At 46.0% G+C, this 24,690-nt stretch overlaps 1 protein-coding gene across 2 annotated transcripts in view; it reads right to left on the minus strand.

Annotated features, from left to right (window-relative positions):
• zfand4 (zinc finger, AN1-type domain 4) overlaps positions 1-24,088 on the minus strand; it is a 44,750-nt gene extending 20,662 nt beyond the window's left edge. For both annotated transcript variants that reach the window (XM_078530614.1, XM_078530613.1), the window contains exons 1-4: positions 23,985-24,088; positions 15,001-15,311; positions 3,617-3,692; positions 3,072-3,139 (exon numbers count right to left, since the gene is read on the minus strand). In XM_078530614.1, coding sequence (XP_078386740.1) covers positions 3,072-3,139; positions 3,617-3,692; positions 15,001-15,184 — 328 coding nt within the window. In that variant the 5' untranslated portion in view covers positions 15,185-15,311; positions 23,985-24,088. The remainder of the gene's footprint in view (positions 1-3,071; positions 3,140-3,616; positions 3,693-15,000; positions 15,312-23,984) is intronic.
• Between the last annotated feature and the right edge of the window lie 602 nt (positions 24,089-24,690).

Below are 24,690 nucleotides of genomic sequence, written 5' to 3' on the forward strand. Positions count from 1 at the left end.
ACAATCCATTCAACAGCTTCAGCCGATGTCGTGTAGATGGTTGTGGTGCCACCAGGAATGAATCTCTCAGGGCAAGGGTTTCAGTATATGGGTGATAGTCCGACTTTGATGGCCACCATCTCAGTTTGAGCTGCTCCTCCTGGCCACAAATACTTGAGGATGGACCAGGGCAGATGAGGATTGCCCAGATTTTCCATGGAAGATTCAAACCTGGGGCTTCACTGCTCTGGTCAGTTACCAGGTCACAGTTGGTGACGTTTGGCACACCTCACCTCCTGTCTGACCGCATCGAGAGGTGGGGCGTCAGTTCGTTGGCCGTGCAATGTGTTCCTGTAGGGACTACGGATTTCAGAGGAGTGTGTGGTGGTTTTTTTTTGAGGTTCTGTCGGTGGGAGTGCTTTGGTAACTGTCAGTTGGTGACGTGCTTTGAGGAGGATGTTTTCCCTGCGGACATCAGGAGGTTCAATGCGTGCTTGCACAGGAAGCCACTCAAGCTGCGTTGGTCTCAATGGAAGGGAAGAATGCAACATGGTCCTCCTGTTAGAAGTTTTCCAATCTGAAAATCTGCAAATACTGTCAAGGCAGCGACTGGGCCAAGCCACAGGGTTCCCGTTACAAATAGTAAAAACCCACTGCAATCCGTTTTTAGTGTTGTTGGCTGAGGGATAAATATTAGCCAGTTAATCAGGAAGAACCCTGCTGCTCTTCTTCAAAGTTGGACAATGGGAACTTTAACATACAAGGAGGCAGACAGGGTCTCAGTTTCACATTGCACCTGCAAGATGGCATCTCCAAACAGTGCAGCAATTAACTTAATACCAAAGAACTTTCAAGCAATGTGCACCTAAGTGGGATATTAAATATAATATTAATTTCTGGCACAGCACACAAGTTTAAATTTTAACACTGGATGCTTTTATTCTATTAATTAACTTCTCCATTATTTTATGTAGTTGATCAATTACTTGGTATTGATTCTATGGGGCCCAAACTCGTCAAAACCAACACTTAGTCCAGAGTCAATCTTTTGAAATTCTACAAAAGCATGAAGAGCTGAACAGCGCTCTTCTGGAACAGTCAATAGCACTGATGCTTTTAGTGGCAAAGTCAAGTTTAAAAGGAACCTTATAAGGAGGCCAGAAATCTCCCAAAATTAGCCGGTCATTCAAGATTTTTGAAGTTTAGTATTAAAAGATAACTAACTCAACCAACTACATGTTAGGTATAAGCATCAATGAAAAAGCTTTCCTTGGCACAGGAATGGCTCTGAGATGACTCTGACACTAGTCATTATTACTATTAACGAAAGGTATATAGCAAAGGTAAACATTCATGCCCCCACAAGCCTTGGTAACATGGACTAGGTGTGTCTAACAATGATAGCATTCATTAGCCGTAGCAAAATAATGTTGGGGCAACATAATTACCACTTACTGCATTTTATAAGTTCTTATCCCAGGCCACGATAGCTGCAGCAACTACTTGCAACAGCGAATCCCACAAATTGGTACGTCTTCACGTCTCAGATGGTTAGAACAGCTGAATGCCAATCATGTCACAAGGTCATCACATGACATCAATGTAATTAACAATTTTGCATGGTAGTTGTGTGTTTCAATATGAATTGCATCCAGACATTTCATAGTTTATATTTCTACGGCACTCATTATATACAAAGCAACGGTCTCAGTGTTTGACAATGCAGCGGATAGCCAGTTAGGTTGCACGAAGAAAAGGGTGAGCAGGAACAAAAGCAGGCAGGTGACATAGGTCTTCAAGGGCTTTTCAAAGGCAGTAATGGCGAGTGTTATGACCCAGCAGTTGGTAAAGCGAGTTATTTAAAAATCCCAGAGGGAAACTTTAGACTACTGTCATAAACTATATTTTTAAGTGTTATGTTTGAAATGCAGCTCTAAATTCAGGAATCAGACCACCAGTTCTCAAGAGGCTTGATATCAAAATACATGAGACATTTATTAGTTTACACAAGTTAAATATATACACATGGCTACAAATTACTACTATCATAATTTTTAACAAATTCCCAGACTAATCTCCACTCAGGCAACAGCAACCCATAGGCTTTAAGCAGACACCAGGCAAAGCCTTTTCATCTTACAAATTCAAAATGAGGTTCCTTTCACTTCGGTTCCTTTGCAGACAGTGGTAGGCTTACAGGCTTTGATCTTACATTGCCTCTGCCCTGCACACAAGAAGCTGCTATCTGTTACACTTTGCATATCTCATTGAATGTAAATTCGCATTGATCACCAGGCCCTTTGAACTCCACCTCTTCTAACAATAAAACCCTTTTCATAGTACCAATGTTATTAGTAATATAAACATTGCTTGGTCTCTGCTAGCTAGGTGCCAGATTTCACTCCCCTTCTTGACTGCTCTATTCAACAAAATGTAAATGCACTCTACCTCTCTTACATCTCAAAAGTAGTATACATCAAAGCACCTAGACTAACTGGCTTTAATCCAGTTAAGACACACCCACAGACTAAAGCTCTATTTAAAAAAAAATTCCAATAATAATATATACATTAATAGCTTCATAACAGTGAGCATGGGCTCAAGAGGGCAGAGGCGAGAGAGACAGTGGGTGGGAGATATTCAATGGTATGGGAGCCTATGGAGGCAGGCTTGGAGAGTTTAGAATACTACATACCAATATGTGCACCCAACAACAGCCCATTCAAACAGACCTGCAATGGGTGGATGGAGAAGCAATTCTCTACTAACACAAGGGAGTAACTAAATGTCCAAAGCATTGGAAATTTGACCTCATAGCTGTGTATCACTGGAACTCAACTACCTCAGCTGAACAAGTTCCAACAGCTCTCACCCATCTCTGTAAAAACTGGCCCTCTGGAGAAGAAAAGGAGTGAAAACCACATATTTCCTGCAAGTCAACAATGTCGTCACATCAACAGAAGGCTGGGGAAAGTTCACCATACATGGTTGCATTGTGCTCAATGACGGAAAAGCCAGAGAGCTATGAAGCAACAACAGGGAATGAACAATTCTATCTTCTAAGGTGCAGATGGTTGGCACTCTTTGCTTACCCCTTCTGGTATTTATAGGTCCCCCTCTCATGGCGAGCACCAGTTTAAGTGTACAACCTTCTGATATACTGCAAATAAAAAAGAGAGCAAACTGTGATAAACTGACAATGACTTCTGATGCAGTAGTTTCTTTGAAGACAGCTGCAATACTCCTGATTAAAAAAACTTAAAAGTCTAAAGCAGCATCTGTAAAAATTTACAAAGTCCACCTCCCTGCCCTAAACCCAGAGCTGCTTCGACATTGCTAAAAAAAAATGTAGCACAGAACAGACGCATAGTTTGTGCTGTTACACCACAGACCTCGCGGATTCCTGTAACATTATGCAAATCAGAGCCAGAAACCGAGCACAAAAGGTCAGCGGAATGACAAAATTGTTTCGCTCATCTTGGTCTCTGCTGCGACAATGTGAATCATTCACAATGCTTTAGTAATAATAAAAAAAACTTCTTATTGTGTTGGGAGTTCAGCTGGAGAGAAACCTGGAATAGGATGGGGGTGAGGTGGTAAAGAGGTTGTATTTTATTTTTAAATGTCTTCAACTTACTTGTAGTCATGTAAACAGTATTCATCCTCCAGTTCCAGGTTGTTCCAGATCAGATGTTGCTGTACTATGGGAATACCTACAGAAAAATAGACACATTCCATTAAATACAAAGTATATTAGATGTCAAGGTAAAATATTCACAATTCATTTAATTCATTAAAACAGCTGTGACCACAACATCGGAAATGATGGAGGCAGGCCCTGTTGACCTTGTAAAGTCTTCCTCACTAACATCTGGGGATTGGTGTCAAGGTCGGGAACAACAGCCTGATCAAGCACACAGAATCATTGCCACTAGCGAACTCCCATCCTCCTCCATCCCTGGGTGTGCCCCTTTCTTCACTGGTAGAAGAGGCAGCACAGTGATATGCAAATCAAGTGGGAGTGACTCCAGGAATTCTCAACATTGACTCCAGGTGCTCTACGGTCTCGTGGCTTCAGCTCAAAGAAGAACAATGTTATGGACAGGGCACAGGCAAACTGAACTCCTTTATTTTTCTCGCCATCTGTCTGCAAGCAAAGGTGTTTTAATTTTTGAAATAGATTGTGACGACGTATTTCCCCAAACCCTCTGTTTGTGAAGCCAATTTTAAACTGACTTGCAGCAAACTCTCTTTAGCATTAAATCAGATGTATTGTTTATTCATACCCAGGGGATGGTCATCGCAATTACACACACACGGAGAATGAAAAGTGTCTTACAACTGGGAACAATTTGGAACAAAAAATAAACAAAGATAGGAATATTAATTCACGTGAATGTTAGAGTCCAGAATGCCAGGGTCCAGTGAGGGTTCCTTCACGTAGGAGTTAAAGTTCAGGCGGGTTCAGCTGGCTGAAAGCAGGGAGTTGCTGAATTCCTTCAAAGTTGGTGACGACACAGCAGGATAAGGTTGGTATACTGAGACTTGGTCCGCTCTACAAGTGATGTCAGGAATCTTCTAGAGAACCAATAGAGGTTTAGACTTGAGGCAGGCTTTGTTGTCAGCCTGGAGTCCTGCTTTGGTGTTGACAGGCTGGATGTTAACAGCAGACTGCCCTGGGGGTCCAGGAATGTAACATTAAAATTTTCCAAAGGAGCCAAGATCATGTGGTGCTGCCCAATGATGAGTCAATTACAGGTTAATAACCAGTTTCTGTGTCTCTGGTCAAAATCCATTGTTCACCCGAGGAGACAGATGACGCTATTAGCACCCCCGCAAGTATAGCGAGTTTCGGTGGCTCTCTCTTTGTTCTAGGTTCAGGCTAGGGAGACAGACCGTCTGCTGCTCCCTTGTTTCATTGATTGTATTGGGTCCACACAAAGATAGATGTGAGATTCCAAAATGATGAGGGATGAACTTTATCTTAAAATTACTGTTGGAAATTTCCAGAACTGTAGAAATGGTTTTGGTCCAGCAAAGTCAATTTTTACATAAGCAGAAAGTAAGGTTTAATTTAAACAGTTTATGATCTCTTTCAAATCTTATGGACATGACAACAAGAACACCTCCTGCCAATTACCACCTACCACATTCCTTCAGCTGATGAATCAGTGCTCCTCTATGTTGAACATGGAAGAAGTGCCAAGGGCACAGAATGTAATGAGTGGGGGACATCAGTATCCATCACCAAGAGCACCATGGTAGTTCCCCTACCAACTGAACTGGTCAAGTCATGAAGGACAAAGCAGCCTGACAGGGCCAGCAGCAAACGGTGAGTGAACCAACATGAGCAAATACCTGCTTGACCTCACTCTTGCCAATCTACCTGCCGCGTTTATCCATGACGATGTTGGCAAGAGTGACCACTACACAATGCTTGCAGAGGCCAAGTACTGTTTTCACAGTTTTTATTTTATTCATTCATGGGATGTAGGCTTCACTGGCTGGGCCAGCATTTAATGCCCATCCCTAGTTGCCCTTGAGAAGGTGGTGGCAAGCTGGCTTTTTGGACCGCTGCAGTCCATGTGGTGTAGGTACACCCACAGTGCTGTTTGGGGGTTGGGGGGGCGGGGGGGGAGTTCCAGGATTTTCACCCAGCGACAGCGAAGGAACGGCGATATATTTCCAAGTCAGGATGGTGACTGACTTGGAGGGGAACTTCCAGGTAGTGGTGTTCCCATCTATCTGCTGCCCTTGTCCTTCTAGGTGGTAGTCATGGGTTTGGAAGGTGCTGCCAAAGGAGCCTTGGTGAATTCCTGCAGTGCATCTTGTAGATGGTACACACTGCTACTACTGTGCATTGGTGGTGGAGGGAGTGAATGTTTGTGGATGTGGTGCCAATCAAGCAGACTGCTTTGTCCTGGACGGTGTCCAGCTTCTTCAGTGTTGTTGGAGCTACACTCATCCAGGGAAGTGGGGAGTATTCCATCACACTCTTGACTTGTGCCTTGTAGATGGTGGGCAGGCTTTGGGGAGTCAGGGGGTGAGTTACTCGTCGCATGATTCCTAACCTCTGACCTGCTCTTGTAGCCACAGTAGCTATATGGCTAGTCCAGTTCAGTTTCTGGTCAATGGTAACCCCCAGGATGTTGATAGGGAGGGATTCAGTGATGATAATGCCAGTGAATGTCAAGGGGCGATGGTTGGATTCTCTCTTGTTGGAGGTGGTCATTGCCTGACAGTTGTGTGGCGTTCCTTGTGTTACTTTCCACTTGTCAGCCCAAGCTTGGATATTGTCCAGGTCTTGCTGCATTTGGACGTGGACTGTTTCAGTATCTAAGTCGTCGTGAATGGTGCTGAACATTTGTACAATCATCAGCCAACATCCCCACTTCTGACCTTATGATGAAAGGAAGGCCATTGATGAAGCAGCTGAAGATGGTTGGGCCTAGGACACTACCCTGAGGAACTCCTGCAGTGATGTCCTGGAGCTGACATGACTGACCTCCAACAACCACAACCATCCTCCTTTGTGCTAGATATGACTCCAACCAGGAGAGTTTTTCCCCTGATTCCCTTTGACTCCAGTTTTGCTAGGGCTCCTTGATGCCACACTCGGTCAAATGCTGCCTTGATGTCAAGGGCAGTCACTCTTACCTCAGGAGTTCAGCTCTTTTGTCCATGTTTGAACCAAGGCTGTAATGAGGTCAGGAGCTGAGTAGCCCTGGCAGAACCCAAACTGGACACCAGTGAGGTTATTGCTAAGCAAGTGCCGCTTGAAAGCACTGTTGATGACCCCTTCCATTACGTTACTGATGATCGAGAGTAGACTGATGGGGTGGTAATTGGCTGGGTTGGATTTGTCCTGCTTTTTGTTTACAGGACATACCTGGGCAATTTTCCACATAGCTGGGTAAGTGCCAGTGTTGTAGCTGTACTGGAAAAGCTTGGTTAGGTGCGCAGCAAGTTCTGGAACACAAGTCTTCAGTACTATTGCTGGAATATTGTCAGGGCCCATAGCCTTTGCACTATCCAGTGCCTTCAGCCGTTTCTTGATATCACGTGGAGTGAATCGAATTGGTTGAAGACTGGCAACTGGGATACTGGGGACCACCGGAGGAGGCCAAGGTGGATCATCCACTAGGCACTTCTGGCTGAAGATTGTTGTGAATGCTTCAGCTTTATCTTTGGCACTGCTATGCTGGGCTCCTCCATCATTGAGGATAGGAATATTTGTGCAGCCAATGAGGGCATATTTCATAGTGTCCTGCTGCACCATCCCCATGCCAATTGGGATAGACTCAAAACAAGCCTAGCAGTTCAAAACTACATACCGCGAGGTATTGTGAGCCATCAGCAACAGCGGAAATACCTCATGGCCCAGCATATCCCTCATTCCTCCATCACTGTAGAAGAGCATGCCAGGAGCAGCACCAGGTTTATTTGAAAATAAGATGCTAACTCAATGAAGCTACAATTCAGGACAATATGTATACTATAAACAGAGCCATGCGATCCTACAGCCAACATATCAGCTCGGCAGTCCTGCTGCACCCAGTCATGAAGGGTGGTGAACATTTAAGGATGCCCACTGGAGACCAGGCAAGAAAATGGAGTTGAAGCCCAAGATCAGCCAAGATTGTATCAAATGGTGGAGCAGGCTCAACAGGACAGATGGTCTAGTCTTGCTCCTATTTCTTGTGCTCCTCAACTTCAACGATGAGTGCAAATTGATCATTTGAGTGCAAAAGACAAGGCAGCTGAAGTGTTTGCAACCACCTTCAGCCAAAAACATCGAGTGGATGATCCTTCTTGGATACCACCGTCACAGATGCCAGTCTTCATTCAATTTGATTCACACTGCAAGATATGAAGAAACACTGGACACAACAAAGGCTCAGGTCCCAAAACCATCATGGTTGAAGTACTGAAGACCTGTACTCCAGAACTTGCGCATCTCTACTCAAGTTGTTCCAGTACAGCTACAACACTGGAAAATGTTGATATTTCTAATAACCTGCATGCTGACGCTCAGTTTTGGTTTCACCAAGGGCACTCAGCTCCAGACAGGGTTAAAGCCTTGATATGAACATGGACAGAAGATTTGAATCCCAGAAATGAAGCCACAGTGATCACCATTGGCATCAAGATAGCATTTGACCAAGTGTGGTATCAAGGGACCCTAGGAAAACTGGAGCCAATGGGGATTGGGGGAAAACAAACTTTTCAATTTGTTGAAGGATAATCATCTTAGATTGCAGGAGTTCCTCCGAACAGTGTCCTAGGTTTAAGAACATTAATTTGCTTCAATGACCTTCCTTCCATCATAAGGTCAAAAGTGGGCTTTTCCTTATGAATCAGCTCCATTTGCTACCCTTCAGACACTGAAGCAGTCCATGCCCACATACAACAAGAACTGGACAACATCAAGGTTTGGGCTAATAGGCATGTAACATTTGTGCCATACAAGTGCCTGGCAATGGTCATCTCTAACGAGAATCCAACCACTAACCAACCACCTTGACATCCAATAGCAGCACCATCACTGAATTATCCACGATCAACACCTTGGGGGTTACCATTGACCAGAAACCAAACTGGTGCAACCACAAATTCTGTGGCAACAAGAAAAGGTTAGAGGCTGGGTACTTTGTAGCAATCAATCACTCAAAGCCTCTCCAACACCTACAAGGCACAAATCAGGAGTGCGACCGAATAACCTTTACATACTTGCATGGATACAGCTGCAACAATGTTCAAGGAGCTCAAGACCATCCAGGACAAAGCGCTTGATCTGCATGCAGCCCATCCACCACTTCAAACATAAACTCCCACAATCACCAGCATACTGTGGCTGCAGTGTGCACTACTACCCATAGGATATACTGCACAAACTCATTAAGGCTTCTTCAACAGTACCTCCAAAACCTGCAACTTCCACCACCTAGAAGGGCAAGGAGAACAAGTGCACGGGAACACCCCCACCTCCAAGTCACACTGCATCCTGACTTGGACATATGTTACCATTTCCTCATCACCACTCATTCAAAGCCCTGGAACTCCCTACCTAACCACACTGTGGAAGCAGCTTCACCACATGGTTCAAAGCAGCAGCTTACTACCACCTTCTAATGGGTAATCAGGGATGGGCAGTAAATGCCAGCGCTGGCAGCAATGCCCACAGCCCGAGAATTAAATCTTTTAAAAACCTGACTATAGACTACTGTCCTTACAATAGACACACAGCTAGATAGAAACCTCTGCCGTAAAATGCAAATTAATTCTTCGGGAACGCAAACGATAATTAAGCTGTGCTTGAAATGCATGTAAGTTTGCAAATATTGAGTGAGCCATAAATGATGAAAACAGGACACTAGGTTGCAAAGGCTATGGCGCAGGTTTTGTGGGTAGTGGCCATCCAACAGCACCCACCATTTGTTCTGGTTCCAGAGACGCACAGATTTTGTGGCCTTTTGCAAGACATTGGACACGTCATTGCACGATCCAGCGTATCACCCACTTCTGGAGATCTGTGGCCTGTGTGAGCAGGGCAAGCAGCAAGTGTGTCTTAACCAGAGTGAAGAATCCTCACTAAGGAGACACAATCTAAGCCAGAAAGCGCAAACTGAAACATATAATTCAATGTAAAAATCACGTACAGAAAGAGAAGATATAAAAGACCTCAGGAAAGTTAAAATAATTTTAATTTCTTTTTACATGTCCACCAATAATTAAAATCCGAAGGAGTGAGACTGGATACTTTTAAATATAAATTTTCAGTGCCAGATGGGTTGTTTGGTGGTAACTGTGACTCATCACACCATTAAAAATTCGCCTACGTAATCCTAAATAAGTCAGGTTTTCGGGTATTCTGAACCACGAACTACAATTCTTTTAGCCAGACCTGTGCTCTCAGTCTCACTCTGCTTGCTTTCCCATCTGCTATCGATATACCTTTTTGAAAATTTTTTTTTTTCAAATCGTTGCCCCCAAAAGCAAACAGACGCTTGCAATCAATCATATTTACAGACCAGTACTTTGCTGGCAATCCTGGAAAGAATGAGAAAACCCCACGCACAATTGTATTTAAAATTGCAAAGAGTGCGCTCTCTCTCCATTTGCATTGTCATGGGGGGTGGTGCAGGGAAACAGCATTTTGGTTGAAGGCTAATTTAAGTTACAGATGAAATTAACAAAGCTCCAGCAACAAACCAGAAATTAAAATAACACAAGCCAAAAAAAAAAACAGCCCAGGCTGGGAGGGAGGAGGGCAATGCATAAAGATGCAGCATAACAGTACAGCCACCCGGCTGTGAGAGCGCAAAGAGGAAACAACACAACGTTTTTTTTTAATTCGTTCATGGGATGTGGGCGTCACTGGCATTTGTTGCCCATCCCTAACTGCCCTTGTTCAGAGGACATTTAAGAGTCAACCACATTGCTGTGAGTCTGGAGTCGCATGTAGGCCAAACCAGGTAAGGACAGCAGATTTCCTTCCCTGAAGGGCATCAGAGAGCCAGATGGGCTTTTACAATAATCGACAATGGTTTCATGGTCATCATTCGACTTTTAATTCCAGATTTTTATAGAATTCAAATTCCACCATCTGCCGTGGCCAGGTTCGAACCCGGAGCATTACCCTGGGTCTCTGGATTACTAGTCCAGCGACAATACCACTACGCCATCACCTCCCCCAGGGGAGGACTACCTTTCTTTCAATATTTTGCATTTTTCATACCCATCTTTGATTTTAAGGGCAAATTTGTCCACTGTCCCCATGTATTATGAACCCTGCAATTCCCTTTTCAATCCCTTGATTTACCCTGCCTCCACCACCCTATCAGGCAGTGCATTCCACATCCTATCCACTTGCTGCATACAAAAGTTTTTCCTCATGTCGCTATTGCTTCTTTTGCCAATCACCTTCAATCTTGTCCCTCTGGTTCTCAATGCTTCCACCAGTGGGAACAGTTTCTCCTTATCTACTCCATCCAGACCCCTCACAATTTGGAATACCTTCAAATCTCCTCTCTGTTAATTCATTTGGAAGCCAGATGGTGAAGTAGGGAACCAGATGCCAATCATTTACTTAATACTAGATTTATTTACAGAATGCGATATTACACGTCTGCCACCCTAACCAACACCAATTGTCTCAGAAGTCTCTCTTCATATGTGCTCAAGATACTTGATCATTCAATGCTCTTCACCTGTGTATTCTTAACCTTCATATGATTAACATACTATTAACACTCTGAACCTTCTCTTCTCCAAGGAGACCAGTCTCAGGTTCTCCAATTTATCTACATAACTGAAGTCCCTCATCCCTGGAGCTATTCTTGTCTATCTTTCCTGTACTATTCTAATGCCTTCACATCCTTCCTGTGGCGTGGTGCCCAGAACTGAACACAATGGGTCCAAACCAGTGTTTTACACAGGTTTAACATAGCTTTCTTGCTTTTGTACTCCATGCCCCTATTTATAAAGCTCAGGTTTCCAGATGCTTTATTAATCACTCTCTCAACCTGCCCTGTCGCCTTCAGTGATTTGTGCACATGTATACCATAACCTCTTTAGAATTGCATCCTTTATTTTATATTGTCTCTCTGTTGGGTAGGGAGTTCCAGCATTTGGACCCAGCAACGATGAAGAAACAGCTAATATTATTCCAAGTCAGGATGGTGTGTGACTTGGATGGGAACCTGAAGGTCGTGGTCTATGTGCCTGCTGCCCTTCTCCTTCTCGGTGATAAAGGCTGCGAGTTTGGGAGGTGTGCTGAAGAATGGTGATGGCACTGGATGTAAAGGGGAGGCTAGACCCTCTCTTGCTCTCTTGCTGAGGATACTCATTGCCTGACACTTGTGTAGCGAGAGTGCTCCTTGCCATTTACCAGCCCAAACTTGAGTGAAGCAGGCACAAACTGCTTCATTATCTGAGAACTGGGAATGGAACTGAACATTGTGCAAGCAGCATCAGCCTCATTTCGAACCTTATGATGGAGAAAAAAAGTCATTGATGAAGCAGCCTACGACACTGCCTGAGGAACTCCTGCAGTGATGTCCTATAGCTGAGATCTTTGATCTCTAACAACCATCTTCCTATGTGCTAGATATGACCCCAGCCAATGGAAAACTTAACCCATGATTTTCATTGACTTCACGTATATTAGGATTACATGGTGCCACAGGTGGTCAAATGTTGGTTCGAGGTCAAACGCAGTCACATTCAGCTCAGAATTCAGCTCCTTCGTCCATGTTTGGACCAAAGTAATAATGAGGTCTGCAGCAAAGTAATATGCACTGAGCAGTCAACAGGGTACTGGTGAGAAAATACTGCTTGTTAGCACTGTCAGTGACAGTTTCCATCACTTTGCTGATGTTTGAGAGCATCAACCACACAGAAATCTGGAAAGTACCACGCAATGAAAAAGGCAGGCTGTTCAAAATTTCCAGCATAATGCAATAACTCCTTTGAAAATGTAAACTGGCCATGGACAAAAAAGTAGCGTTCAGAAGAGTTTGCAGCCCATCCAGCACAAAGAAAATTTACAGGGTACATTGATTGAGTGTTGGCTGATGGGACAGTGATTGGATTTGCTTTTTGTAGACAGGATAAACCGGAGAATTTTCGATTTTTGTAGAGTGGATGCCAGTCTTGCAGCTGTACTGGATCAGCTTGGCGAGAGATGTGGCTGGTTCTGGAGCACAAGTCTTCAGTACTGGAGCTGGAGTGTTGTTGGGACTCAGACTTTCCTGTACTCACTGCACTTCACTGGTCTTGATATCACGTGGAATTAAACTGGCTAAAGACTGGCATATGTGATGGTAAGGGTCTTAGGAAGGATCATCCACTCAGCACTTCTAGCTGAAGATGGCTGTGGGCATTACAGCTTTGTCTTTTGCACTTACAAGCCAGTGATTTTCACAGAGCCTCCTCCTCCCTTCAGCTGTTTAATTATCCACCACAATTTACAGCTGGATATGGCAGGATTGCAGCACTTTGATCTGATCCATTGGTTATGGGATTGCTTAGCTCTGTCTGTAGCAAGCTGCTTCTGTTGTCTGGCATGCATAGAGACCGGTGTTATAGCTTCATGAGATTAGCACCTCTTTTAGGTACACCTGGTGATGCTTCTGGCATGCTCTCTTACACTCCTCATTGAATCAGGGTTGATGCCCTGGCTTGATGGTAACCGCAGGCTGAGCAATATGCTGGACCATGAGGTTACGGATTGTGATGAAATACAATTCTGCTGCTGCTGATGGCCCAGAGTGCCTCATGGATACACAGTTTTGAGCTGCTAGGGCTGTTCTGTATCTCTCTCATTTAGCAAAGCAGTTGCGCCTTGCAATAAGATGGGAGGGCAGCCTGAGTGAGAAAATGGGACTTCCTCTCCACATGATCTGGCATAGATGCAATGAGCAAACTGGCCTCCTGTATCATTCTATGATACAAGTCTGGGGTTTTCTGTGCTCCAAATCTGGATTTTGGGGGTTCCAGGTATCGAATGGTCCATCTCCAGGTTGTGGAGAATCCAGGTGTATATTTTGTAGGCTCAGAGTCTAGATTTTGTGGGTTTTGGGTCCAGGTTTTAACATGATCCACATTCGTATTTCAGATGTGTCTTGAGTTTTGCTTGTCCCTAATGGGGGTTTAGGAGATTAGCGTCCATGTTTTGGGTATCCAAATAAGGGTTTGGGGGTCTGCATTTTGAGGGCCTTGGTCCAGGCTTTGGTGGGCAGAGCCATTTCCTACTCCCTTCAAAACAGCCTCCTTTATTTATCAGAAACTTATCAGCCATGATTGAATGGTGGAGCAGACTCGATGGGCCGAATGGCCTAATTTCTGCTCCTATGTCTTATGATCCTCTCAAAGTGATTGGTGCGACCTACCAGAATAACTGCTCCAGCTTCTCCAATCAAAGGTTCCCTCTCTCCCTCACTGCTCCTCCAATTCAGTCTCTTAAGGAACAAGAAGAGCAAGAGGGAGAGAACCTGCAATTGAAGAAGCTGGAGTAATGAGCATGGGAGAGCCAGAATCCGTGATTAGATGAGCAGCTCCTCACAGATTCTGTCTCTCCCATATATGAGGGCGGCTTTTTCTCATTTGTCACTCCCATCATTGATTTTTCACGGGCTTTTAGGGGGCTTGAAGGCAAATTCGCCCGCTGCCCCCATTTATTTTGAACCCTGCCAACTACATGAGCCCTTATTCTGTGTATTAACCTCCTGTGTGACACCTTATCGAATGCCTTTCAGAAATCAGGTATACTACATCTGCTGATTCTCCTTTACCAACCTTACTAGTTACTTCCTCAAAAAACTAATAAATTTGTCAAACAGGATTTCCCTTTCGTAAAACCATGTTGACTTGTTCTAATCATATGATGCTTTCCTAAGTGCATTGTTAAAACTTCCTTAAAAATAGATTCCAGCACGTTCCTGGTGACTAATGTCAGACTAACTGGCCTGTAGTTCCCCTATGTTCTCTCTCTCTTCTATCTTGAATATCGGTGTTACATTTGCTAACCTCAAATCTGCCGGGACTGTTCCAGAATCTAGGGAATTTTGGAAAAACACAGCCAGCACATCCAATACCTCTGCAGGTACCTCTTTTATGACCCGATGATGAAGGCCATCAGGCCCTGGGGAGGCAAGGGTCTACATTGATTTGGTCTTTGTGATGTCCTGAAATGGTTTCGATTGTCTGAGGTCAAAGAGGAATTTCTCCAGAGTATTTTTCACTTACTGACCGAGGTTTTTCTCTTTTTGTCTCCCCTGTGTTTGTAACAAAACCTGTGTGTGTGGAGATTTATCACCTACCTAGCCATTACCAAATGACCAAAGATTCACAAAACATCAATTCTAAGGCATTATCCAGTCTTGAACGAGAAATAAACTGGTGCAAATCTTTCTTAGGAAAGGTCTGCAAAAATGCAACCTGCCAGATACACAAATTCAAACCAAGAGCATTTGATCAAATTAATGGGGGGGGGGGGGGGACAAAAAAAGTCACCTGTACCTTCTAGTCTTTGAATTTTGGCCTTCACAGAAATCACCGTCTCGAAAGGAGACACTCGGAGTTCAAAACAAGTTCCTGTGAGCGTTTCAATGAAAAGTTCCATTGTCTCATAAAACGGGAGTTTATAGCTTAACGGCCCAGAATTGTCCTCATTAAAGAAGGGAGGTTCCTTTTTGTTTTCCATTTTAACTCATCAAGAAACTTCAAAGGGCAGCTTATGATGAAAGTTGTTCCCACGACAGCTGCAGACCGAAATCACATTTAAACAGCAGTCGAGGCTGGCTAATGATGATCATGACCAAGCACTCGGTCTGGTGGCAAAAGAAAGAAACAAGAACACAATTATTTATTGTGAACATTAATCGCCATTCCTGAGTTACTATGCACAATTCTCAGACAAATGCAACAGACCAAATTACTAATAATCAAATGTGACAACATTCAAATTCTCAAATATTAAGTTGAAAATAAAACTATACTTGTCTATTAATTCCATTCTGCAGAATTGAAGTCAATGTGTAACAGCAATGTATTACAGAAGCAAATTTATACTTACAAAGGCTCTTTGGCACAATCGCAATTAAACACACACTTATTGAGCAAAGTATAAGTGAGATACATTTCGCTAGCAGCGCTAGTAATCAAAAGAACAATACTGCTAAATCCAAAATCAAATGGGAGACATAACCAATAGCAATTTTTTTGACAAGCTCGCTCCCCAGACTTGAACCGAGAGCTGCCAGGACCGCAAGACATGCATACACAGGAACCGGGAAAAGTGTCACTGCGAGAAACACACACACACGCTGAAACCGGGAGCACTGTCAGTGTGAGACACACATAAACACTGAAACCAGGAGCACCGTCAGCGTGAGACACACATAAACACTGAAACCAGGAGCACCGTCAGTGTGAGACACACATAAACACTGAAACCAGGAGCACCGTCAGTGTGAGACACACATAAACACTGAAACCGGGAGCACCGTCAGTGTGAGACACACAAACACTGAAACCAGGAGCACCGTCAGTGTGAGACACACATAAACACTGAAACCAGGAGCACCGTCAGTGTGAGACACACATAAACACTGAAACCAGGAGCACCGTCAGTGTGAGACACACATAAACACTGAAACCAGGAGCACCGTCAGTGTGAGACACACATAAACACTGAAAACGGGAACACTGTCAGTACCAGGCACACACACACGGAAACTGGGAGCACTGTCAGTGTGAGAGACACACACACACACACACACACACACACGCTGAAACCGGGAGCACTGTCAGTGCTAGGCACACACACACACACACACGCGGAAACTGGGAGCACTGTCAGTGTGAGAGAGACACACACACACACATGCTGAAACCGGGAGCACTGCCAGTGTGAGACACAAACACGCTGAAACCAGGAGAAATGTCAATATGAGAGACACAAACACGTGTTGAAACCGGGAGCACCTAGTGTGTGTGTGAGAGAGAGAGAGAGAGAGAGACACACACACACACACACACACACACACACACACAGAAACAGGCGGCATTGTCATTGTGAGAGATACACACACACACTGAAACCCAGCACAGTGCCAATGTGAGACACACACAGTGAAGCTGGGAGGACTGTCAGTGTGAGACACACACAGTGAAACCTGGAGCACTGACAACGTGAGAGACACACACGCACTGAAACTCGGAGCACTGTCAGTGTGAGACACACACGCACTGAAACTCGGAGCACTGTCAGTGTGAGAGACACACGCGCACTGAAACTCGGAGCACTGTCAGTGTGAGAGACACACGCGCACTGAAACTCGGAGCACTGTCAGTGTGAGAGAGACACACTGAAACTCGGAGCACTGTCAGTGTGAGAGACACACGCACACTGAAACTCGGAGCACTGTCAGTGTGAGACACACACACACACACCGAAACTCGGAGCACTGTCAGTGTGAGACACACACACACACACCGAAACTCGGAGCACTGTCAGTGTGAGACACACACACACACACACACACTGAAACTCGGAGCACTTCAGTGTGAGACACACACACACTGAAACTCGGAGCACTGTCAGTGTGAGAGACACACTGTGAAACCGGGAGCGCTGTCAGTGTGAGACACACACTGTGAAACCGGGAGCGCTGTCAGCGTGAGTGACACACAAAGGCACTGAAACCGGGAGCACTGTCAGTGTGTGAGACATACACACATACACATACTGAAATTGGGAGCACTGTCAGTGTGAGAGACACACAAATGCACTGAAACCGGGAGCACTGTCAGTGTGAGACACACACATACTGAAACTCGGAGCACTGTCAGTGTGAGACACACACACACACACACACACACACACACACACACACACACAGAGTAAAGAAGCTATTAATGTATATAATATTATTGGAAAATATTTTTCTTTTGAAACAGAGGTTTAGTCTGTGGGTGTGTCTTAACTAGAATAAAGCCAGCTAGACCGGGTGCTTTGATATGTATTAGTTTTCATATGTAAGAAAGATAGCGTGCATTTGCATTTTTTTGAATAGAGCATTCAAGAAGTGGGGTGAAAACTGCCATCCAGCGAGCAGGTACCAAGCAATATGTTTATATTGCTAATAAAACTGGTACAATGAAAGGGGTTCTATTGTAAAAGGTGGAGTTCAAAGAGGCTGGTGATACTATAAGAATTTACATTCAACGAGCGGTGCTAGATATAACTTCAGCAATTTTGTGTATGCAGGGCAGAGGCAATGTGAGATCAAAAGGCAGCTGTCAGCCTACCACTGTGTCTGCAAGGAACCAAAGTGAAAGGAACTTCATTTTGATTTTGTAAGGTGAAAATGCTATGCCTGGTGTCTGGTTAAGTGTATGGGTTGCTGTTACCTTAATGGAGGTTAGTTTGGGAATTTGTTAAAAGTTATGTATATATATATTTATGTATAAGAGACAGAGGCTAGTCAATCCTTAATGTTGATAGTGATATTTGTTCTTCAAAGGGAGTGTTGCAGGAGAAGGTAATAACAAGTGGGATTCATGGAGATGCGAAATCTTTTTAGTTGTGGAAGGCAAATTTAAAGAGCAAGTGGAAGACAGGTGAAGTTATAATTGGAGTGATGGAAAAATTGCCCATTTCAAGGGTTCAATTTATTCTGGGTAACAATATCACTGGATTGCAAATGCAGGTGATGCCTGTGGTAGCTGAGCAGCCTGTAGAAGTGTTTTCAACAGAGGTGTTACAGAAGGAACATCCTGGATTGTTTCCTGATTGTGTTATAATGAGATCAAAGGCCCATAGGGAAGAGCAACGCAAACAAGATAAGCAGGCAGTTCAAAGACAAGAAGGTGGTGTCGAAATCCAATTAGCTGGCACTGTGCTTGATAACACTGTTCAGGAGGAAGGAATGCAGGGCAATTCGGTTGAAATGTTTAACTCAAAGGGGTTAGTGGAGTTACAGAAATATGATTTGCAATTAGAACAGTTATATAAGAAAGCTTATTCAAAAACCAAAGTAAAATGTATTCCAGTATGTTATTATTTTCGGGAAGGTATTTGGATGAGAAAATGGAAGTCGGATCATGTCTCAGCAAATGAAAGCTGGAGGGAGATGCATCAGATTGTTACCCCATTAGGGTGCAGAAATGAGATTCTGAGGATTGCTCATGAAATTCCAATAGGGGGACATTTAGGAATTAGGAAAACACAGGAAAAGATAGAGGTTTTTTTTGGCCAGGATTGCATAAGGGTTTGGTCAAATTCTGCAGAACCTGTTTTTCATATTGGCAGGTACCGTTGTCGGAGAGAGCAAAGGAGATATCAGCTTTTGTAACACCAAGTGGACTATATCAGTTTAAAGTCATGCCATTTGGTACGAAGAATGCACCGGGTCTAAGCAATTGTGCGGTTTATATTGATGATCTAGTTGTTTTCAGTCAGACGTGGGAGGAGCATTTACAGCATCTGGAATAATTATTTACTCGACTACAAGAAGCTAATGAACTTGATTAAACATGAATTTGCAAAAGCTTAAGTTACATGTCTAAGCCATACCATTGGACATGGTAAGGTGGTTCTGAGAGATGCGAAAGTCAAGGCTAGCGTGGATTTCCCAGTGCCTACAACAGGATGAGAAATTTTGAGATTCCTGCGCATGAGTGGGTTTTACTGGAAATTTGTACCAAATTTCAGCCAAGTGGTTGCTCCACTGACTCAAGTATTAAAAAAACAAGTAGTTTCAATGGTCACAGGAGTGGCAGAAGTCACTAGATAGACTTTGAACTTGGTGTTAGCATTGCAGCATTTTGAAATTTATGTTACAAAAAATTCATCAGAAACAATTGTTTATACAGACTATAATGCTTAGAAGTTTTTGGACAAATTTCAAGACAAAAATGCAAGACTTTTGAGATGGAGTCTATTATTATAACCATTCAATCTACGTATCATACATATTGCTCAAAGAGAAAATCTGTTTGAGGATGCATACGGAAAATATTTTTCTTTTAAAATAGAGGTTTCGTCTGTGGGTGTGTCTTAATTGGATTAAAGCCAGCTAGTCTGGGTGCTTTGATGTGTACCAGTTTTTATATGTGAGAGAGATAGCGTGCATTTGCATTTTTTGAAGAGACTATTCAAGAAGTGGGGTGAAAACTACCACCTAGCTAGCAGATATCAAGCAATTTGTTTATATTGCTAATAAAATTGGTACTATGAGAAGGGTTTTATTGTAAAAGGTGAGTTCAAAGAGGCTGGTGATACTATGAGAATTTACATTCAACGAGCGGTGCTAGATATAACTTCAGCAATTTTGTGTATGCAGGGCAGAGGCAATGTGAGATCAAAAGAAAGCTGTCAGCCTACCACTGTGTCTGCAAGGAACCAAAATGAAAGGAACTTCATTTTGAATTTGTAAGATGAAAATGCTATGCCTGGTTAAATCTGGTGGTCTGATTCCTGAAATTAAAGTCGCATCTCTATGATAACACTTAAAATTATAGGTTATGACAGTTGTTTAAAGTTTTCCCTCTGGGATTTTTAAATAACTCAACACACACACGGACGCACACACAAAGAAAAAGGCAGCACTGTCAGCGTGAGAGTGACACAGACACACACACAGACACCAGGAGGACTGTCAGTGTGAGACACACACAAACCAGGAGCACTGTCAAGTGTGTGGCACACATACAGAGGCTAAAGCAGGAGCACTGTCAATAGGAAGGACACACACACCCTGAAACCGGGAGCGCTGTCAATAAGAGAGACACACACACACACACACAATGAAACCGGGAGCAAAGTCAGTTCGAGACACACACACACAGAAACCCGGAGCACAGTCAGTGAGACACACACACACAAAAACCCGGAGCACAGTCAGAGAGACACACAGACGCACACACACTGAAACATGGAGCACCGTCAATGTGACACACAGACACACACACTGAAACTGGGATCATTGACACTGAGAGACACCTGCACACACACACGCTGAAGCCAAGCGCACTGTGAGCATGAGACACACACACACGAACACGCTGAAACTGGGAGCACTGTCAGTGTACAAGACACACTGAAACCAAGAGCACTGTCAGTGTGAGACACACACACCGAGGTCGGGAGCACAGTGTGAGACACACACGCTGAAGCCGGGAGCGCGGTCAGTGGGTGAGGCACACACACCGAAACCGGCAGCGCGGTCAGTGGGTGAGGCACACACACCGAAACCGGCAGCGCGGTCAGTGGGTGAGGCACACACACCGAAACCGGCAGCGCGGTCAGTGGGTGAGGCACACACACCGAAACCGGCAGCGCGGTCAGTGGGTGAGGCGCACACACCAAAACCGGCAGCACGGTCAGTGTGAGAGGCGCACACACCGAAACCGGCAGCACGGTCAGTGGGTGAGGCGCACACGCCGAAACCGGCAGCACGGTCAGTGGGTGAGGCGCACACGCCGAAACCGGCAGCACGGTCAGTGGGTGAGGCGCACACGCCGAAACCGGCAGCACGGTCAGTGGGTGAGGCGCACACACCAAAACCGGCAGCACGGTCAGTGGGTGAGGCGCACACGCCGAAACCGGCAGCACGGTCAGTGGGTGAGGCGCACACGCCGAAACCGGCAGCACGGTCAGTGGGTGAGGCGCACACGCCGAAACCGGCAGCACGGTCAGTGGGTGAGGCGCACACACCAAAACCGGCAGCACGGTCAGTGGGTGAGGCGCACACACCAAAACCGGCAGCACGGTCAGTGGGTGAGGCGCACACGCCGAAACCGGCAGCACGGTCAGTGGGTGAGGCGCACACCCCGAAACCGGCAGCACGGTCAGTGGGTGAGGCGCACACACCAAAACTGGCAGCATGGTCAGTGGGTGAGGCGCACACACCAAAACCGGCAGCACGGTCAGTGGGTGAGGCGCACACACCAAAACCGGCAGCATGGTCAGTGGGTGAGGCGCACACACCAAAACCGGCAGCATGGTCAGTGGGTGAGGCGCACACCCCGAAACCAGGAGCACGGTCAGTGTGAAGTACACACAAAAACAGAAACCGGGAGCACTGTCAGTATGTGAGACACACACCAACACAACCAGGAGTATTGTCAAGTGCACGAGACACACACACACACACACACCCTGAAACTGGGGCCACAGTCAGTTTGTGAGAGAGAGAGAGAGAGAGAGACAAACACACACACACACGGAGCACATTCAGTGTGGGATTGACACACACACACTGAAACCAGGAGCACTGTCAGTGAGAGAGACATACCTGCCTGGTTCCACTCAGCTATCCGGTTGCAGCCAGATACTCAGCTGGAATTAAACCCACTCCTCTTTCTGGTGATCACCAAGGATCTATCCATGGCCCACTAATTCTCAACTACATGCTGCCCTTTCAGCAACATCATCCAAAAACACCACCTCAGATTCCACAGGTACACGGATGACAGCCAGCTCCAAGTGACCTGCTCCACTCACCTACATCTGTCACACTGTTTATCCATGTACTGGATGAGCAGAAATTTCCAATTAAATAGTCAAAAAAAGAGTGAAGCCATTATCGTCGGACCTCACCACAAACCATGTTCCCTAGCCAGAGACTTCATCCCTCTCCCTGGCTGCTGCCTGCGGCTCAATCAGGCCATTTGCATCTTTTGTGTCATATTTGACCCCCAGAGGAGCTTCTGCCCACATATTTGTGCCATCACAAAGACCACCTATTCAACCTCAGTAACATCACCCAGCTCCAATGTGGCCTAACCCATCTGTGTTTATTTGTTCTTTAATGGGCATTTATTGCCCATCTCTAATTGCCCTTGAGAAGGTGGTGGTGAGCCGCCATCTTGAACCCCATGTGGTGTAGGTAAACCCACAGTGCTGTTAGCGATGGAGTTCCAGGATTTTGACCCAACAACAGTAAAGGAATGGCAATATAGTTCAAGTCAGGATAGTGTGGGGCTTGGAGGGGAACACCAGTACCCATGCATCTGCTGTCCTTGTCCTTCTAGGTAATAAAGGTCATGGGTATGGAAGGTCCTGTCAAAGGACCCTTGCTGAGTTGCTGCAGCACATCTTGGAGATGGTGCACACCGCTGACACTGTGCATCAGTGATGAAAGGAGTGAATGTTGAAGGTGGTGAATGGGGTGCCAATCAAGCGGCTGCTTTGTCATGGATGGTGTCAATCTTCTCGAGTGCTGTTGGAGCTGTAATCATCCAGGCAGGTAGGGAGTATTTCATCACACTCCTGACTTGTGCCTTATACATGGTGGACAGAATTTGGGGAGTCAGTAGGTGAGTTACTTGCTACAGAATTCCCAGCCTCTAGCCTGCTCTTGTAACCACAGTATTTATAAGGCTGGTCCAGTTCAGTTACCGGTCAGTATTAAACCCCAGGATGTTGATTGTGAAACCCTCGTCCATTCCTTTGTTACTCTTGACTAGTTAATTCCAGTGCTCTCCTGGTTGGCCCACAATCTTTGACCATAATACTGAGCTCATCCAAAACTATAATGCCTGTATCCTACCTCACACTAAGTCCCGTTCACCATCACCCCAATGCTCACTGACCAACATTGGCTCCGGTATCAGTATCAGTGAGACACACACCCTTCCCTCTCCCAGGGGGATCAGTATCAGTGAGACACACACACTCCCCTCCCCCAGGGGGATCAGTATCAGTGAGACACACACTCTCCCCTCCCCCAGGGGGATCAGTATCAGTGAGACACACACCCTCCCCTCCCCCCAGGGGGATCAGTATCAGTGAGACACACACACCCTCCCATCCCCCAGGGGGATCAGTATCAGTGAGACACACACACCCTCCCCTACCCCAGGGGGATCAGTATCAGTGAGACACACACTCTCCCCTCCCCCAGGGGGATCAGTATCAGTGAGACACACACCCTCCCCTCCCCCAGGGGGATCAGTATCAGTGAGACACACACCCTCCCCTCCCCCAGGGGGATCAGTATCAGTGAGACACACACACTCCCCTCCCCCAGGGGGATCAGTATCAGTGAGACACACACTCTCCCCTCCCCCAGGGGGATCAGTATCAGTGAGACACACACCCTCCCCTCCCCCAGGGGGATCAGTATCAGTGAGACACACACACCCTCCCATCCCCCAGGGGGATCAGTATCAGTGAGACACACACCCTCCCCTCCCCCCAGGGGGATCAGTATCAGTGAGACACACACACTCCCCTCCCCCAGGGGGATCAGTATCAGTGAGACACACACCCTCCCCTCCCCCAGGGGGATCAGTATCAGTGAGACACACACACCCTCCCCTCCCCCAGGGGGATCAGTATCAGTGAGACACACACACTCCCCTCCCCCAGGGAGGGATCAATATCAGTGAGACACACACCCTCCCCTCCCCCAGGGGGGGATCAATATCAGTGAGACACATACATTCCCCTCCCCCAGGGGGATCAGTATCGATGTGACCGTCCCCTCACTCACCGGGCTCCATCGCCCGCCGCTCCCTCACATCCTTGGGCTCGGCTTCTCACTCAAGCGCCCCTCCCGCTGCCGCTGAAACCAACCCTGCTGCCGGCAGGCTGGGGAGGGAGGGCGGGCGGGCGGGGGGGGGTTGGGGACAAACTTTGTGACGGCGGCATAACGGACGGCTCAGCCGACCTATCAGAGCGCAGGGAACATTCCGTCTGGAACGTCAGCGCCAGTGCCAGCCAATGGGGAGCGGCGCTGAGGTGGAGGAGGCGGGACGGCCCGCGTGCCGGGGCCCGGATGTTGCCGCTCATCTCCAACAACAATGAGCACGTGACCTGGGCAGGCCCCGCCCCCCATCACCTCCCCCAAATCATGAAGCCCCCAATAGACCCAAATCACAGCCACATGGAGCCCCCAATGGACCCAAATCACAGCCACATGGAGCCCCCAATGGACCCAAATCACAGCCACATGGAGCCCAATGGACCTAAATCACAGCCACATGAAGCCCCCAATAGACCCAAATCACAGCCACATGGAGCCCCCAATGGACCCAAATCACAGCCACATGGAGCCCCCAATAGACCCAAATCACAGCCACATGAAGCCCCCAATGGACCCAAATCACAGCCACATGGAGCCCCCAATGGACCCAAATCACAGCCACATGGAGCCCCCAATGGACTCAAATCACAACCACAAGGAGCCCCCAATGGAG

Source organism: Cetorhinus maximus, chromosome 27 (assembly GCF_964194155.1).
Source record: "Cetorhinus maximus chromosome 27, sCetMax3.hap1.1, whole genome shotgun sequence".
NCBI classification, from domain to species: Eukaryota; Metazoa; Chordata; class Chondrichthyes; order Lamniformes; family Cetorhinidae; genus Cetorhinus; species Cetorhinus maximus.